This window comes from Anolis sagrei, chromosome 5, assembly GCF_037176765.1.
Source record: "Anolis sagrei isolate rAnoSag1 chromosome 5, rAnoSag1.mat, whole genome shotgun sequence".
Taxonomy (NCBI): Eukaryota; Metazoa; Chordata; class Lepidosauria; order Squamata; family Dactyloidae; genus Anolis; species Anolis sagrei.
In genome coordinates this window covers 119066247-119085908 of record NC_090025.1, presented here as the reverse complement: position 1 = coordinate 119085908, position 19662 = coordinate 119066247, and the positions used below count along the sequence as shown (strand labels likewise).

At 38.0% G+C, this 19662-nt stretch overlaps 1 protein-coding gene across 2 annotated transcripts in view; it reads right to left on the bottom strand.

Moving 5' to 3' along the window:
• The window catches only part of LOC132776320 (protein NOXP20), a 30579-nt gene extending 10941 nt beyond the window's left edge, over nucleotides 1-19638 (bottom strand). The window contains exons 1-9 of one of the 2 annotated variants that reach the window (XM_060777824.2): nucleotides 19529-19638; nucleotides 19282-19391; nucleotides 16840-16974; nucleotides 15289-15441; nucleotides 12216-12339; nucleotides 9712-9797; nucleotides 7930-8103; nucleotides 3997-4136; nucleotides 2338-2410 (exon numbers count right to left, since the gene is read on the bottom strand). In XM_060777824.2, coding sequence (XP_060633807.2) covers nucleotides 2338-2410; nucleotides 3997-4136; nucleotides 7930-8103; nucleotides 9712-9797; nucleotides 12216-12339; nucleotides 15289-15441; nucleotides 16840-16974; nucleotides 19282-19317 — 921 coding nt within the window. In that variant the 5' untranslated portion in view covers nucleotides 19318-19391; nucleotides 19529-19638. The remainder of the gene's footprint in view (nucleotides 1-2337; nucleotides 2411-3996; nucleotides 4137-7929; nucleotides 8104-9711; nucleotides 9798-12215; nucleotides 12340-15288; nucleotides 15442-16839; nucleotides 16975-19281; nucleotides 19392-19528) is intronic. The other variant, XM_067469028.1, reaches the window with a different exon arrangement.
• Nucleotides 19639-19662: the final 24 nt, after the last annotated feature.

Below are 19662 nucleotides of genomic sequence, written 5' to 3'. Positions count from 1 at the left end.
CGTCTGGCTGCTGCACCCTCATTGGGTCCTTCAGATGCTGAGAATTGCATTCTGAGAAATGTAGTTTAACGCAGGGCCTTTTGCATCCTCATGGGTTTTCCTGGCAAGAATTACTCAGAGAAGGTTTGCCTTTCTCTGAGGCTGAGAAAATGTTGACATGCCTAAGGCTGAGCATGGATTCAAACCCTGGTCTCCAGAGCCATAGTCCAACACTCAAATCATTACACAACATTGGTTCTTGCTTTGAAGTCCTATAGTGCATTAAAAGAAAATGAAGTATGTTAAAATCAATTTTGAATGCATATCCCTCAGAAAGGAAATGACAACTTCTGAGGCCAAAAACCTCTGCTCTTTACTTTGAACTTCCACATCTATAGTTCAGCTGTGTGTGGATATTTGTTTGCTATGAACATAGAACATGTCACAGATGAATCCCTTTGAAATTTTGCATAGTTATATCAAGCAAAACTGCTGGAGTGCAAAGACGTCGAAGCCAAAGCTCGAAATCATGTAAAATGCTTAGTTTTGAAGCTGGATAGTATTAATATTTCAGGCTGATCTTTTTTCAGTTTGTTATAAATATTTATTGATACTGTCTCAAAGAAATCTGACAAATTGGAGAAAAAATGCAGAAACAGACAAATTCTTTTAACGCTAACTTAAATTATCCGTAAAAACAATATAATTAAAATAATTTTAAAAAGAAACTCAGAAAGAGTGTCAACTCAGAAAAAGGACTCGTAAGAGCTCCCTTTCAAATGTTATCATCAAATAGGAATGAGACATGTTATTTTTCTTTCTCTGGAATTAATAACACACCTTGAGTTAGGGGTTTAATTCATTCCACGTCTGAGCTCTTAACTCAAAGCAAATTTCCCCACTGAAATGCTATTAATGTGATCCAGCCGCCAGAACCCCCCCCCCCATTTTTTTACATTTTTAAATTAAGAAAATGTAATTTATAAATAACATATAATGTATAAATGAACATTCACATGGAACAATAAAAAAAAAGAAAAATCAACTTTAGAATGGTAGAAGCACAAAGTTGAGCCAAGGAAGCACAAAGTAAAGAGACAGAAGCATCAGTTTCTTCATACTGTACTCATTCTATTCCCCCCTCCCCTCTTGCTCACTCTCCTTCTCTCTCTTCATGAAGCCAAACATACCAGGAATAAAAACCATACAAAATCAACTAAACCAAAATTCTTCAAAGCAGACAAGAGCACAAAGCATGGAGGCTGTTCCCTTGCAGCCCCAAAGACCTGTATTCTGGCACTAGTGCTCCCTCTGGCACTTGCTCCTAACTCAAAATGTTGCTTGTATGTCAAAGCAAAACAAAGACCAAACAATGGCTCTTAACTCAAAACACTCTTAAGTTGTGATGCTCTTACATTGAGGTTCCACTGTACATTTTTTCAGCTCTTTATTATTTACAATATTTATATATCACCTTTCTCACCCCTGGGAGGACTCAAAGTGGTTTACTCAGTGTATTTGGGGAGGGGGGATTGGGATAGTTCATTTGGGTGGGTGGAGGAATAGCTCATTTGAAGCACTAGTGCAGTCCTGATCCTGTTGACATCATACATCTGGACCATATTTATTTTAGGTCCAGTCTTAGTTGCTTGCATTTCCTTGGCTTTTTTGTTTTGTTTTAGCAAACTTATCCTTCTCTCAATCCTTTCCCAAGACTCACCTCCCCCCCCCCCCCCCCTTAGCATCAATAACATCTGCTACAATTATCATATCATTTTCTTGGAGCTCCCGTAGCCATCAAGAGTTGCCTTTCCTCAATCTACAGAGGTTAACAAGACCTAGCTATCTAGCTAACTCACAGCCAGTTAACTCATCCATCTATCTAGGCATCTATCTAAACCCTTGATGAGGGCTAAAACCTTGTGCAGAATGTGGTTGAGTTCTAATACTTCTGAGGTCTAAAAAAATACATAGTCCCAATGCATTGGTATCAATGATAGTGGGATTCAACGTAGAGCACAGTTATCCTTTTGGAGATCAACTCCTGGTAGCAGCAATAACATCTCTGCAGCCTCCTGCAAACCCATCTACTGTGTAAGAAAAGGATTATTAGCCTGAAATATATCAGATGGTTACAGAGTTTGGGTTTTGTTGGAGACATTTTTTAAAAGTGAGGAAAACAAGACTCAAATCTACTGCTCTCTGCATATGAAAATGGTAAGCTGTGTAGCCAGTGAAGTAGATAATGCTCACTGCTATATTTATAGTTTCCATCATGAAATATGTTATGCGCATTGGCTTCTCATAAGAAACATTATTCCAGTTTTCTTACTTGATGTCACATAAATAAGTGCTTACCCCAAGTGAAGTTAAAACACCAGAAAATTTCTTTGATAGAGAGGAGACTTCGTTACACATTGTATGGGTTAAACTGTTGAAGAAAAAAAACACGGGACAATGATCAATGCCTTCTCATACACACATACGTGCATTTACATATGCTTAACTGTACATTTGCCTATTCTCAAACATTTTGGTGTATATTTCGCTAAATGTATATAGATGAGTAGCAAGTAACTGCTACTGATTTAATTAGAGCTCACAACAATTGGCATCTTCATGAGGGTATTACATATTAGCAAGGTTTTGTCAAGAAATCGTTAGCCACATATTTATTGTCATTAAATAATAATGATAAGGAAAAATGAAAATAACTTCTGCAACAGAAGGGAAAAAGGCTATACTGGGTACAACTCATGCAACAAGCAAATATGCATTGTGTCAAAAGATGCCAGGTTTTATTCCTGCCATCTCCAGTTGTGAAAGTCTCATCAGAAAACCTGAAAAGGCACAAGACAACATTATAGACACAGTCTTGCTCAGTATAAATAAGACAATGTATCTCCTTCTATGATCCATCTCAGAGGCTATGATTGTTGGCGGAGGTCCTGCTTTAGGTCCCACCTCCTTTCCAGGTGAGTTTTGGTGGGGACGAGAGACAGGGCCTTCTCAGTGGCGGCCCCTTGTCTATGGAACTCCCCAATGAAATTAAATCACCCCTCCCTCCTGAACTTCAGGGGGAAAAAAACTAAAAACATGGCTTCGGGACCAAGCTTTTAGTCAGTAAATTGGAGCAGTGCAATAAGAGATTACTAATAACATAATTTACGACTTGGAACAGCCCTGGAATATGACTTGGATTGTGAGATTTTAATTGATTATTTAATGTTGATGTTTCAATTGTTTTGTATTTTAATGCATTTGTTTATTTATTGATATGTATATGTGTGGCACTGAATTGGTTACCTTTGTAAAGCCACTTTGAGCCCCCTTTGAAGTGAGAAGGGCAGGGTACAGGTATGGTAAATAAACTTCCCTTGTTCCTATTTTTTTTAAAGAAGGATGAAAATTTGTCTAAGAGGAAATGGAATGTCTTTCTAAGACAATTTCAACACTTCCCAGGATAATAATAATAATAATAATAATAATAATAATAATAATAATAATTAGTGTACATGGGGCCTGAAATTTGGGTTACGTGGTACAGTGACCAGGCTTAAGGTCTTAAGATATATTTTTTTTCACATCAGGAGTGACTTGAGAAATTGCAAGTTGCTTCTGGTGTGAGAGAATTGGCCATCTGCAAGGACGTTGCCCACGGGACGCCTGGATGTTTTTGTTGTTTTACCATCCTTCTGGGAGGCTTCTCTCATGCCCCCACACGGGGAGCTGGAGCTGACAGAGGGAGCCCATCCACGCTCTCACCGGATTTGAACCTCTGACCTGTCGGTATTCAGTCCTGCTGGCACAAGGGTTTAACCCACTGTGTCAGCAGGGGCTCCTGGTCTTAAGATGGGAGGTGTCAACGTCTGCACCAGTGTGCAATGTTAGACAATATTTTCTATTCTTATTTGTGGTTTTTCACTTTCACAGGATCCTGTGCCCTCAACCCCAGCAAATATGAAGGCTGACTGTACACACACATTAAAAGAATGAGGACAAAAAAAATATATTCACCTCGTTAAAACTTTTGCTTGATCCAAGGCAGGCTTTTCAACTTCTTGTCCATGAAGAATTAATTCTGCTAATTTATGAAGCTGTTCGATGCAACGGGCCGTTACCTCAGCAAGGCTTTCAATAGACAGCATGTATATTTCCTGGAAAGAAATACTTAAGACTCAGCACTACAGTTTATTACAGTTGATATGAATTGTAAGAGAAGCAATATACTGATACTGTAATATCATTGTAAATGTCCTGCAAATATAATTTATTACACATCTTGAAATAAGAACATTCTGTTTTAATAATTAAAAAGCCATCCTTCCAGCACATTGTAATAAAATATATTTTAGCCTATAGGTAATGGTAAGAAATCCTTCTTCTTATTATTAGTACATTTATGATTTATATCCTTCTTATGATCTGAAAATGGCCTACACAACATTAGAACCTGAAGTCAGATTTAAATAGCATTATTTTACCCAAAACTACAGAAATTTCTCCTTAAATGTAAACAACTCCATTTTTTTCAACATAAAGCCTTGATTTAAGACAGAAAATGCAATGGTGGACCGAAGCTTGATATTTTTAAGGGACCTGTTTTTAGAAATTTCCAAACGTATAAGGACTAAGGATGTTAAAGAAATCCTTTGAGAAGATTGACACACTCAAAGACCCATCCTCAGCATTAGTCATTGGTACTATAATGAAATTTGGGAAGAGAAATGCTGTGAATAGTTTGCAACCTTAGTGTGGGAGTCACAATTTATTCATTCATTTGCTAATTGTGTGCAGTGCTTGCTTCTAAAAAGGCAAAGGTTTCTCCTTGACATTAAGTCTAGTCGAGTCCGACTCTGGGGGGTGGTGCTCATCTCCATTTCTAAGTTGAAGAGCCGGCTTTGTCTGTAGACTCCTCCAAGGTCATGTGGTAGGCATGACCGCACGGAGCACCGTTACCTTCCTGCCAAAACAGTACCTATTGATCTACTCATATTTGCATGTTTTCAAACTGCTAGATTGGCAGAAGCTGGGGCTAACAGTGGGAGCTCACCCCATCCCACGGATTCAAACCACCAACCTTCAATTTCTGCAGCTTAGCAATTTATCCCGCTGCACCACTGCGGCCCCATATCTAAATTCAACAAACCCTTCCAATTCATAATCGCAGTACAAACTATGAAAATAATGATTTACAACATCTTTGATACTTTTACTCTTCAACAGTCTTACAAAATAAATGCATATTTCCTGGGCATTCAAAAGAGAACAGTATTGATACCATATAAGTTTCCTTGTATCTAGGAATCTCGGGGAGGGGGGGAATGTTCCCAAACTGCCAGCTCCAGAGGCCGAAGCCCGTGAAATATTGGTGGTCCGAGGCTTTATAGGTGAACACCACACAGTTTGGGTCTAGTAGCAAACCAGAAATCAGCACAGCTGAACTGGGAACAGAAAAATGCCTTGTTTCAGTTTATAACCTGCCCGCTGTATTTTCCGCTATTTACAGTTTCTGAATCATCTTCAAGGATAGCCCAGTGTACAATGTATTGCAGAAATGTCACTTAGAGGTTTCCAAAGCAACCATTGCCATCGAGACATCCTCTGTTGCTAGAGAAGGATCCAAGAGAAGTCTGGGGCTGTGCATCTGATCTTTCCAGGGAAGTGCAACCTCACTGGGAAAAAAATGGTGCATTTTCTCTACCTAGAATGGTGGTTCTCAGCCTTTGGGTCCCCAGATATTTTGGCCTTCAACTCCCAGAAATCCTAACAGCTGGTAAACTGGCTGGGATTTTTGTAAGTTGTAGACCCAAACACCTAGGGACCCACAGGTTGGGAACCACTGACCTGGAAGGACTAGCTATTAGCAAATTGTGATGAAGTGGATAATGGAACCCTGGTCCTCCAGATGTTTGGGACTCCACTTACAATCTATATAAATAAAAATGTAATGTTCGTTTGTATTATTCACAAAACTCAAAAACCGCTGGGAAAATTGACACCAAATTTGGACACAAGACACCTAACAACCCAATGTATATCCTTCACTCAAAAATTTGATTTTGTCATTTGGGAGTTGTAGTTGCTGGGATTTATAGTTCACCTACAATCAAAGAGCGTTCTGAACCCCACCAATGATGGAATTGAACCAAACTTGGCACACAGTTCTCCCATGACCAAAACAAAATACTGGAAGGGTTTGGTGGGCAGTGTCCTTTGGTTTTGGAGTTGTAGTTCATCTATATCCAGAGATCATTGTGGACTCAAACAATGATGGATCTGGACCAAACTCTACACTCAACATGCCCAAATGTGAACACTGGTGGAGTTTGGGGAAAATAGAATCTTGACATTTGGGAGTTGTATTTGCTGGGATTTATAGATCACGTACAATCACAGAGCATTCTGAACCCCACCAACGATAGAATTGGGCCAAACCTCCCACACAGAAACCCCATGTGGGCCACAGCAACGCGTGGCAGGGGACAGCTAGTATATAATAAAATTTGATTTTTTTCTGTTCCTGATATAGTGTTATTTCCTGTTTAATTGTGTGGTGCTTGCTTAGTTTGAAAGTAGTTGTTATACTCCAGAAACGTTGTTTTTGTAGCTGCCACAAACGATTCTTTGAAAAACTATAGCAAAATGTGCTACAAGATGCTGAAGGATAATAATATTTTTCCATGTTTTTATGTGTTGGAGTTCAGCCTGTGATTGTGTTTCAGGATCAGGGTGCTTTGGATGTGGGGAATGATGTAAATGAGGTTCAAGATGGCAATGGTTTGGTCAGTGATATTTATGCAGAGAATGACAGAGAGAGACAACTGTTCAAAGTATAGTTTCCCATGAGAATGTTCCTACAGGGTATAGGGATGATGATTTACTCCCTGAATTGCTCCCAGAGAGTTTCCAGGATTTGGGGCTTGAAAACAACTCGGCACCTGCGGAGACTAATGAACATATAGATAGTCGGGCGGAAATTAGTCAAAACAGACAGGCTGAGCAAGGCCTTCAGCATTCTGCCAGGCTTCAACACAAAAAAATAAGGGCCATTAAAGGAAAGCGAAACCAGTTTCTGAGTGCTTGGAAAGGCTTAAAAGTTCCAAGCATGGAAAATATTGCCAGATGAAGCATCGTTTAGAATCCTGCTAAGTTCTTGTCCTCGTCTCATAGAAGCCTTGCTTGGAAGATTCATGCTTAAAGATTTCTTGTTTACTGTTTAATTTTTTGTCTCTTGTGATTACCTGCTCATGCCTTGGATCAACGTTTCCTGGTTCTTTGGATTTTGTTAGAGACTTGTGGACTTTGCTTTTGGACATTGCTGAACTCTACCTTGGACTAATTTGTTCTTACTTATCTTTTCACTTAATTGATTTATCTATCCCTTTAAAATGCCTTTTTTACTTTGCTGCTTTTACTTATCTTCAATAAAAGGATTGTTTTCCCTACTCAACGTGGAGGGTTATTCCTGTTCCGGAGTGCAACATTATGATAGAACCAATTAGGAAAGATATTTAGAAACCAGGAAAAAAATCGTGTCACATAGTGTTACTAGAAACCCCAATTATTGCAGCCAATGGTAAGGGATCGTGGGAGCTGCAACCTAAAACATCTGAAGGGCCAATATTTTTCCAACTCTGATGAAGATATTAATGAGTACAAGGAGTAAGATCCTAGGAAACCACATACTAGTCCTACAGGACCAAAACTCAACTTCCTCTATCTTGAAATAATACCAGCAGGACTCCTAACTCAGCTATTTGAGAAGAATGCTATGACTGACTGTGCTGAGTGTTATGAGGAACCCAGGAAATATAGACAGGACCTGCCACATCTCTCTCCTGATACAGGGTGATCAAGGCAGGCCTAGCACCAAAGACAGGCAACCCAACGAGTGCCTGGATGTGGTTAATGATCATCCAGTCAAACAGAAATCTGCTCATCTCTGACCTCTAGATTTTTCTTCTTCATTTCTTCTTTATTTCCAGGTTCTTCTATGTGAGACTCTTCTTCAGTTTGTTGTTTTTCTTCATTTTCTCCTATTTTTTCTGCTTGGTACTCTTCTGGTTCTATTGATGCAGGGAGACTAGCTTTCTCCAAGCTGTCATATGCTTTCTTTCTAGCCTATGAGAAAATCCCCATAAAAGACAACACAAGGTTAGTATTCTGGCATGGAGGCCCATACAGACTTCCCATATGTTATGTATAAGAACTGCACATCTACAGTCCTGCATAAAGAAGCTGCCCATTATTTTCACTGTCCCAGGTAGTAAGAACTATAGTAATGCATGCCTATTGTACACAGAACAGTGCTTGCATTTTCCTCTCAATTAGCTCCATTGTTTGTTGTGTCTTTCATTTACAGCACTTATTATGATATGAATAATTGTCATACAGTATTTCGGCTATTTTGGAGCACAAAAAATTACACCGTGCAACAAAATTTGAAACATTTTATGTTCCTGGTTTGAAAGTGTTATTTCCTGTTTAATTGTGTGGTACATACATTGAAAGTACATTAGAGTCTCACTTATCCAACATAAATGGGCCAGCAGACTGTTGGATAAGGGAAAATGTTGGATAATAAGGAGGGATCAAGGAAAAGCCTATTAAACGTCAAATTATATTATGATTTTACAAATTAAACATAAAAACATAATGTTTTACATCAAATTGACATAAAAAGCAGTTCAATACAAGGTAACGTTATGTAGTAATTAATGTATTTATGGATTTAGCACCAAAATATCGCAATGTATTGACAGCAATGGATCCGAGCAAGAGGCAGACTGCGTTGGATAATACAGAACATTAAACAAGTGAAGGTTGAATAAGCGAGATTCTACTGTAGTGGTTATACTCCAGAAACCTTTGTTTTTGTGGCTGCCATTTTTAATCTTTCAATGTGCCATTTTTAACCTTTCATAGGCCATTTTTAACCTTTTGTGCAGACCGCAACTAAGTTTTTGCAGTTTAATTAACTTTTTGATGTTTTTGTGATAGACCCAATTAGGAAATGATATGTATAACCCTGGAACAAATATTGTGTTACATAGTGTTATCAATAGACATCATAGGTAAAGGTAAAGGTTTCCCCTTGACATTATGTCTAGTCATGTCCGACTCTGGGGAGTGGTGCTCATCTCCACTTCTAAGCCGAAGAGCTGGCATTGTTCGTAAAGGTCATGTGGCCAGCATGACTGCATGGAGCACTGTTACCTTCCTGCCGAAGCAGTACCTATTGATCTACTCACATTTGCATGTTTTTGAACTCCTAGGTTGGCAGAAGCTGGGGCTAGCAATGGAGCTCAACCCGTCTCGCAGATTTGAACCGCCGACCTTCTGATCAACAAGTTCTACAGCTTAGCAGTTTAACCCGCTGAGCCACCGCTGACCCCAATAGACACCATAGAGATTAAATATTCCATAAAGAATAGCATATTTTAAAATACAATTAAGATAATAGATTTTTCTGGGTATGATTAATAAACTGACATGTTAGAGTTTGGAGGTCTAATTCAATTTTCCAATCTGGCCTGGCTATTTTTCACCACATCTCTCTATTTACCGATATTGCTTAACCACAGTTGCATTCATTACCCTTGTTGTCTGCTATGACTTTTCAAACACTCTGATCTCAGTTGCTAGAAAAAGTTACTTGCTCGTCTGCTAATCAAGATGAGAAGGATTTTTTTTTATTTCCTAGGTAAATTAGTAAACAAAGCCACTCACTTTGTTAAGCTTGTCAGGAGCTGCAGCAACATGTAGTTCAAACAGCAGTTCGGTAAAAATGGTCACAAATTCATCTCCCATATCTTCTGCGAAAGAAAGTGAAAAAAATGAAGAGAAAAGTGTCTCTTGAAACTTTTGACTGCATCTCCCATTCCTAAAAGACACAGATCGTAATTATTTATGTACTTTTGAATGATTCATTCCCTTTCCTGTTTCTATCAAATGAGTAAAATTCCCTGTTACACATCTCCAGGGTTTTTTTAGCCATTCTTCATTAGATAACAGTTGTCATTTTTCACTTCAAAGCAATTTCAGATCTTGCTATAATTAACAGATTTGATAACTCTTTTCTGTTTTCTATTTGTCCCCAAGTCAGATATGAAGATGAGGGGCTGGCATCATGTTGGTTAATCTCGTCTAGTTGACTAATAATTTAATGAATGACGAGTCAACACACAAATAAATCTAATGAATGCACTCTACATTCATTAGGGTTAAGGGCACAGGATTCCTATGGAAATAAAGACCTTCTCTAGAGTTTCCTAGAGAAGTATTCTCCAGGTTTATTTTATACATGGAGAATACTTATCTAGGAAACTCTAGGTCCTCCAGTGCGAATCTGTGATATTATTTATTATTATTTATTATTTGGGACATTTCTACATCACCCTTCTCCAAGGACTCACTGCGGTTTACAATCATTCTTAAAACATAACAATATAAAATAACCCATTAAAATAATTCCAAGTTGCTCCACCTCGTACGTAAAATTATCAAAACAGATTAAATGGATGGCTGGCATGATTTTTAATAGCAATTGCAATGTTTTATAGGTTTTTAAGTGCATTTTAATTTTAATTTTTAAATCTTTAACTTAATGTATTTTAACTCTTTGTAGTTCAAAGGCATAGAATAGTTACCATAAGTAAATCCGCTTTGAGTCCCCTTTGGGGTAGAGAAAGGCAGGATACAAATAGAGTAATTAATTAATTAATTAATTAAACAGTCTACAATACCCAGGGAGGTAAAATGTGATTATAATGTGCAGGTTCCTTGGCTTCTGTCACCATTAGTTAAAAGGTATTCCACACAGGAAAGTTTACAATTTTTTCCTAAAGGCCAAGAGGGTGGGAGCTGCTCTTATCACTTCTGGTAAAGCGTTCTAAAGTTTTGGTGCTGCATCAAAGAATGTGCCATCTCTAGCCAATTTTAAGTGACGGCTGTCCATGAGATGAGTGGAGAAGAGTGTTACATTACTCGATCTTAGTAATCTACCAGGCCTGTATGGTAGGACACAATGTCTCAGTGAATGAATCAATGAATGGTTTATTGTACCAGCCATAAGCCACAACATCAAATAATATACAACTTTTGATGTATATTAAATATTAAAAGTTACTCCATATACTGGCTCTTTAAAGTTATAGTAGTAGTGACATGATAACAATAACAAATGTCTGATGAGTATCATTCCCAACTATCTCCATTTCCGTTTCTAGCATCCGCTGTGGACTTTACTAATTTAGCTCAGATTTTTGGTCTGTGACTGCAAACGTGGCAATATTTAATATTTTTTATTTGGAATAATCTGCTAACAAGTAACAGATAACTGACTGTTGCCATGCTGCCCTTTATTCCAAAACGGTGTATTAAATCCTCTCTTTCCCCACATTCACAAATACAAAGTCATTGGGTGTATTAGTGGTTCCCAATCCTTATTTGATCAGGGCCCACTTGACCACACCCCACTTTGACCAGGGTCTACTTGACCAGGGCCCACTTGAATGGGGATCACTTTCACCTGGGACGAATTTCACCAAGGGACCACTTGACCAGGGACCAGTTTGACCAGGCCCCACTTTGAGCAGGGATCATTTAAACAGGGACCATGACCAGGACCCACTTTGACCAGGGCCCACTTGAATGGGGACCACTTTGGCCAGGGCCTACTTTGGCCAGGGTCCACTTGACCAGGGCCCACTTTCACCAGGGATCATTTGACCAGGGACCACTTTGACCAAGGTCCACTTGAATGGGGCCCACTTGACAGGGACCACTTTGACCAGGGTCCACTTGAACTGGGAACACTTGACCAGGGACCACTCTCCAAGATTAGTACCAAAAGGAGCAGGGCTGGCTAGCCTGCGGAAAGGAGCGGAAATAAAATAAATACAATAAATAAAGAGGAAGGAGGCCACGGACCAGATTTTCGTTCTTGTGGCCCACTACTGGGCTGCTGCCCACATGTTGAAAACCACTACTCTCTATCTTTGCTCTAGCCAGCATGATGGCATTGTTTGGAAGCACAGGGCTGTAAATGCTTTTCTAAGGGTAGGTAGGACCGAGACCATGTAGGGCTTTATAGGTTAAAACCAGCACCTTAAATTGAGAGATTATTTAAGGATTAAGTCATTCAGAACAAACAGAAATCAACCAATGCACTAGTTTGAATTAAACATGGAGGTCTCTCAATATTCTTTCTATAATGGTAATTGTGAAACTACCTGTCATCACTTCAGTGTCTTCACTGTCTGATTCCTGTTGAACGAAGATGGTCTTAATAGCAATTAGAGCATTTTTTATCGTTTCCAATTCTTCTCCTTCAAGTGAGGATAAATATGACTGTATCTGAAACAAGAAGCAATTACTGAAAGTAACCCAAGATACGGATAGCTGGGACAAAGCATTTCAATTTAGCTCTAGCACATCATGTGTGAAATAAATGAGGCAAATCTTCTCTCTCCAAGTCTACACTTGTTAAAAATCCTATATTGAGAATTGAATACCATACCATAAGATGTCTAAGTTTGATTTAATATTTTATGTCTTTTTGTTACACATGACTCATTCTCCAAATAGATCACATGGGTCTCCCATTTGGGGTCAGACTTCCTGAACTTTAATAGCAGAGTTATATCACATCCATTATGATCATGATGTAAACCTCTACTGAATAAAAATACTTTAACTGGTGTGGCAATGAACACTTCTCTTCACTTACATCTAAACTAAAAAAGTATTTTGCTATTCAGCCAGCTGCACTGGGTTCATCCAATCCAATACAAATGCACAGGGCTACATCTGTGTAACATTATGTGCCGCAATTTATAAGCAAAGTCCCTCCAACTACAGAATTACATATCACTATCAGTCTGCTATACTTACTTATGGTACTTATTTCAACAACTGGAACAATCTTACATAGGTGCACTCAAAATTAAGTTCTACAAGGAGAAGCGAGTAAAGATAATAATAACAATAATAATAATAATAATAATAAATCATGTGTTTTGTGTCAGTAGAAGAACAACTATTATTATTATTATTATTATTATTATTATTATTATTATTATTATTATTTCCGTATTCAACAGCACTTACTCCCAGATAAATGTGTAAAGGATTCTAGTTGCAGACTACAATTATGTGCCTATCTACATGGACCACATATATTGATGCTGATCAGGAGTGGGATACTCCAAATCTGTGCCACTGGAGTTCACATCCTGCTCAGCGGCTGACAGATGTCCACACTGCAAGGCATTGAGCAGCCTGGACTGCCACCTTTACCTTCCCCCTCTTGTCCTTAACTTAGTGGCAACCACTGAGCATGTAACAATAGAGTAAAATAATAAATGAAATAAAATTAATAATAATAGAGTAAAATAATGTAAATGTAATAATAATAAATAGAGTGAAATAATACATGCAATAAAAATAATACAATAAAATAATGTAAATGTAATAATAACAATAATAAATAGAGAAAATGATAAATGTAATAATAATAATAATAATAACAGAGTAAAATAATATATAACTTTGCCTCAAGTATAAGTCGAGGGGGCCTTTTTCAGCCTTAAAAAAACAGCTGAAAAATTGGGCGTATACTCAAGCATATAGGGTACTTCAAACCTATATCTAACTGGATTGACAAGTTATATAGCTGTTTTCTGAATACATGAAAGTTGTGAGTAAACCAAATATGTTACCTTTAATGAAGTCTACTCTTGAGAGCATGATAAACAGGCTGTGTTTTTATTTAATTTTAGTTTGTAAAGTTCTAATTCATATTTATATGTTGGGTTGTACCAATTTTGTTAGTATGGGTGTATTGTTGTATTTGGGCATTGAATGTTATGTTTGGGGAGATAGAGCAGAATATAAAGTTGTTGTTATTGTTGGTGTTATAAAGAAACAAGATGTTTTATGGGAGAATAGCTATTCTTGGGCACTGAAAAAAACACTTCTGAAGAACTGCTATATTTTGTGCATTGGTGTAATCTCTAACAGATCAGAGACAACCAGGTTAACCATCTAAAACTGAAAAACTGAAAAAATTGTCTTGCATAAATACATGTGGATATATACCATTAAATAGAAGATTTTACTCAAACAAGGTTTTTTGTTTGTTTTTTTGCTCTTTTATGGGAGAGCATACTTTTACAAAAGGGTATTTTCAATCGGCGTGAATGCCATTTTTATGGGGGTTCTGGGTTTCCAGAAGTGCATCATGTGGCCTGTGCAGATGGAACCTAAGCTGATGCTTAAATTCCATTAATACAACTATGCAGGACTTTCTATTTTATTTAATCATGCCTACATTTAGTTATTTCCAGAGAGAGAAAGAGAGAAAAAAGAGAGAAGCAAACAGACAAACACACAAACATATATTGGTTGAAAGGCACACTGTCTGATACATCCAAGCTCTTGTGCTTGCAGTGAAGGAGGAAAACAATTTACAAGTTCAAGATAGCAGAAGAGAAATACAATTTCTTTTCGAGAAGTGAACTTAGAAAAACGACTTGTAGTGCAATTTGGTTTTTATTTTCCTGGAAGTAATCCCAACTGGGTTCAAATGTACTTATACTGACACCTTATATGTAAGTTTTGCCGATTTCAGTGAAGTTTACTTCAGGGTAAGTGAGTACAGGATTGTTATTTCCACGCTTTATTTTATGGCTGAGTGTTATGAGTGACTACTGACTGCTTTGATTAACAAACCCACTGAGATGAGAGCTAACTGTCATATGAACCTTTTTAATCCAAAAATATCTTATAGAGGGAAATCCAAAACTGTACAAGACCTACACATGACAAAGAATAATTGGATGATGGAGAGGAGTATGCATTTCATGGGATGAAGAAGGGGAAAAACTGGGGCAAGTTAAAGGGTGATTATGAAAATGGGACGAGCTTAGCTGATTTAATATGTATTTATGCAGGAAACAATGAAAACCTGTTTTGAATATTCTTTTTAAAGCACGTCATGGAATCAATGAGCACACTATTTTGAAAAAGAGAGACAACCAGGGAATTTATTTTCCTGGAGTGACCCTATACACTGTGAACAAAAGGTGATGGAAAAAAATTCACATATTGTAAACAACTGGGTCAACAGGTTAAGATAAAATATAAATTCAAATAGTCAAATAAATAAAGGCAAAGGCTTATGCCTGCTGAGGCAAAGGACTTTCTTAGAGGTAGGGTTTCAATCTTTCTGGGAGCTATTCTTGAAAAATGTATCCCATACTAAGACTTCTTGTTATCTTGATTTATGCAGTCCATTTACTGTACCTTGGCTTCACTTTCATTAGATAGAATTTCCAGAGCTTCAAGATGAGACAGACCCTGAAACTCATCAAAAAGCAGCCCATAATGTGCCGTCTTTTCAAATGACACTTGCTGCGCCAGCCTCTGCTTCTCTTTCTCTTTGGCTTCTCGCAACAGCTGTGGGAATATAGATCATTGCTACAGGTTTATTGGTTGCGTGGCAGATTTGACACAGTTTATTACCTTCCGACTCAGCTCCTCTTCTAGGCAATAATAGTAAAATTTGGGGTTACATCAAACCAGCAGAGGTGAAGTATTTCATAATTCTATTACAATGAATCTAGTAAAAGATGTTAGGCAAGATTCTCTATGTAGATTTTCCAATTAGTGGTATTTGGGCTGTTGTTGTGCCATCAACTTGCCTCTTGAATTATGGTGGCAACATAATTTCATAGGAAGGAAAAGTCAAAGTAGTTTTTGCCTTAATCAAAAATATATCCTATAGCACCCGGTAGTCATTGATACTCTATCATCCAAGTATTAGGGCTTGCCCTGCTTTGCTTCCAAATTGAAATGGGATTGGTTGCATTTAGGGCAGTGGTTCTCAACCTTGTTTTGACCAGGGACCATTTGGACCAGGGATCACTCTCCAACATTAGTACCAGAAGGGTTACAAATCAATTTTTGGTCAACTTTAGATTTGCTTTGGTTATTTTGGCTGCTGATTCAGAACATTGCATTGGACAGACCACATCAAATCTAGTTTCTGATACAGAATATATGCCATCCAGTAGTCGCCATCTGCTCACCCACAGAAAACCATATTTAATAATCTAGAACTGATATGGTAGTAGTAATCTTTTGTGGGTAGTCAGCTTCTCCCCTCACAACATCCCAGTTGCCTTGGCACAATAAGAGGGTTTCGCGAGACCAGTCGCTCTTATTGTCCCCTGGTTTCGAGGCAATGGTGTAGTTATGGTGAGGCCATGGACCATATTCTTGTTCTTCTGGACCACTGGTGATCCATGGACCACAGATTGGGAACCACTGCTTTAGGGCATTTGAGCCAGTTGTTCAAGCTAAGTAGTATCATACACACACACACACACATACACACACACACGTTTATGATATTATTCTACCTGTGTCGGCAATAAAAACATATAGAAACAAAAAAAGCTAAGTGGTTTCAAATGTAACACCAAGCATAAACAATAGTTCAAGTGAAAATACCACCTGTGAAATTAGAAATAAAAGGCTTTATTTTTGGTCATTATTATCAGAAGAAGGATGTGCCCTTGGTTTCTTTCATTCATTCCAATAGAGATCATACAGGAGAATGTCTTGACAGAAATATATAATAGGGTTGTGCATAATATCATTTTGGTGTAATGTATTTGGTTGATTCGGCTGCCAAATCCATGAAAATGAGTCTGGCAGCCTTAGCTTTAGCCTATAAGGATCACAGCAAAACTCGGAAGCTCTGGAAAATTATCATCATAGTCAGCTATGCAGACCTGTTGTATTACTTCCAACAGTTTTGATTATCATATTATCAGAATTGGCTATTTTTACCTGAGATAAAGAAACGGTTCGCTCCATCAGTATTTTTGTTTTCTTAAATCCAGGATCATTTTCTGCAAGGACATTCATGGTTTTCTTGCCAATGAACTCCAAAGCACCAAGGCCACCAGTTAAGACACTTTTGCCCTGGGCAATTCAGAGAATAGTGTTATTATGAACGTGCATCACAAAGCTAAATTGTAAGAAAATCACATCAATTTGAATAGTTGGAAACAATTTGCTTTGGATTCCAGGTGTTCTTGATTTTTTGTACAACTCCAAATAAGACTTATGTAAGACTTATGGCTCGCTCATCAGCTCAAATACAGATTATGTTGGAAATCGCAACCTTCTCAAGCCTCCTCTAGTTGTTTGTTTTATATATATATAATTGCTTATTATATTGTATATATGTGTATTGGTAGGCAATTTTACTTTAACTCTTTGTTGTGGGAGGGGCTGCAGACCGTGTGATCAGAACTGGGCTTGCTCAGGACTCAGACTCTATTTTAGGAACAATACAGTTTAGACTTCAGTAGAAACAGTATGCTTAGAGACCCCATTGGACTTTCAAACTAGAAACAAGACTCTATTAGACTCTCAAAACAGAGAGATGCTTTTGATTATGGACTATTGATTCTCAGAATGATGCCCTGTGTTAGGTAAAGGTTGTCCCCTGACATTAAGTCCAGTCATGTCTGACTCTGGGGTGTGGTGCTCATCTCCATTTCAAAGCCGAAGAGCCGCCGTTGTCCGTAGACACCTTCAAGGTCATGGGGCCGGCATGAATGCATGTTAACTACACAGAAAAACTACTTCAAATCCTATTTGTAACTGGATTGATATGCAAAGTACATGTATGTGAGTAAATCAACAATGTTACTTTTAAAGAAGTCTGCTTATTTTTGTCAAATATGTTTTGAGGGAGAGTAGATTTTTTTAGGCAACTAAAAGCCACACTTCTGAAGCTCTGATTGATATATATATATATATATATATATATATATAGAGAGAGAGAGAGAGAGAGAGAGGGGGGGGGGGAGAGGGAGGGAGAGAGAGTACACTGGAATACTGAGAAACCTAGTTGCCTTGAATGAATGCTGGTGAATGACATTTTCCCAAAAGGTTATGACTCTAACAGGTCATGCTTTTTACCAAGAGGTTATGGCATCATTTTTCAAAAGGTTGACTTCTAACAAGGTCATGCCTTAATAAAGATCACAAAATATCCAAATAGTTCTAGAGATTTCCATTTTTCCAAAAGATTATTGGCAAAATAATTAATAAGTTAGTGAAAAGGAAATACATCAATTGAAAGGGACAAAAGCAAAAACAAGACAGTGTCAACAACACAAATATACAATAATCTTAGTATTTTGTATTAAGCCAGGTATTTTTCAACCTGGGGTTCCCTTTGAATTTTTTGGCAATATATTCAGCAATTGAGGTTAATCTTCTCAAACAGTGTGAATTAATATTCCTTCCAAAGCACAAGTGAACAGTGGTTATCTAAGAAAGCAGCTTAGTTAGTGTGAGGCACCCATTGCACTTGTAAAAACATTTATTGTAAACTGAAGGTACATCCCAGAACACACATCTCTACAAACTTTGCGTAAAATGCAGAACTTCTACTGCAAATGTGGTGGCGTTTCTCAACTGGATACTGAAAAGATACAATTCTGAGGGGATAAATTTGGGACTAAATACTGTATATACTACCATGCTTTCTTCTTTTGTTAAATCACAGCAGATGGCAAAAAGTAAGCAAAACAAAAACAACAAGCAGCAAATAAGCCATAATATTCCATGGAATGTACACAGCTAGGTCTGTGGATGCGCTCTTTGATTTTAGTTTACTGCATTGCACCAAGAAGATGGACTGCTCACACACAACTGTCCTTTTTTGCAGGAATCCTATAGGCACGCAGGGAGTGTGTGCAATAACCCATTTTGCTGCCCTAAGGCTCTGGACATGGTCACGCCACAGTCTTGCCACCATGCAGTAAATCTGAATTATTCACAAATGTTGACAGCTTGTCTTGCTGTCAATATGGTTTGGGAGTTTATGAATCCCTGTATGTGCCTGGAGCATTTCAACACATCATCTATCACAACAAAGCTGTAGCATCTGCTACTCGGGATGAGAAGCTGCGGTCCAGCTGCTTTCAGCTTTTGATACAAAAGTCCAAAACTGTCTACAAGGCAAGTGGAGGCAGTTTGATATGTCCTGCAAAGAAAAAAAATGACTTCTCCATATACCGGTGATAATTATTCTGGAGTATATTTTCTAAATGATGACTGCATTGGTTTTGCCCGTTAGCAGATAAAGCACTTCATACTTTTCAACTGTGTTTTCAATTATTTATTTATTTGCTTTCTTTTCTTTTATGTGTATTCTTTGCTTTTTCTGGACTGCCCTTCCTCAATGCTCTTTTTGTCACGGGAATTGCTTACCGTATTCTGTACAGCACTAGAAATGGTTGAAAACATTCCGCGTGACCCAGAAGGAGATGAAGGTGAAACTGCATCTTCTTGGGAGTTTTGTGGCAGGGTCTCTTCCGTGTCTGAAAGGAAAAAAGAACCCCGGAATCCCAGATGCTAGTAATGTCAGAGCATGATCACAGATTAAAGATTTGCACTGACACAAGACTAGCCATTTCATATTTCTATTAACAAATAGAAAGGATAATGCCTCGCTTACCACTTGCAACAAGGTTTTCAGCTGTGCTGGGATGTGGGTCTTCTGATGGCCCAGAGGAAGGAACATGAATTCTGAGGGTGGCTGCTTTTTCTTTAACTGCAGTTAGTCCTTGACCTGCAGCAGAACATATATGG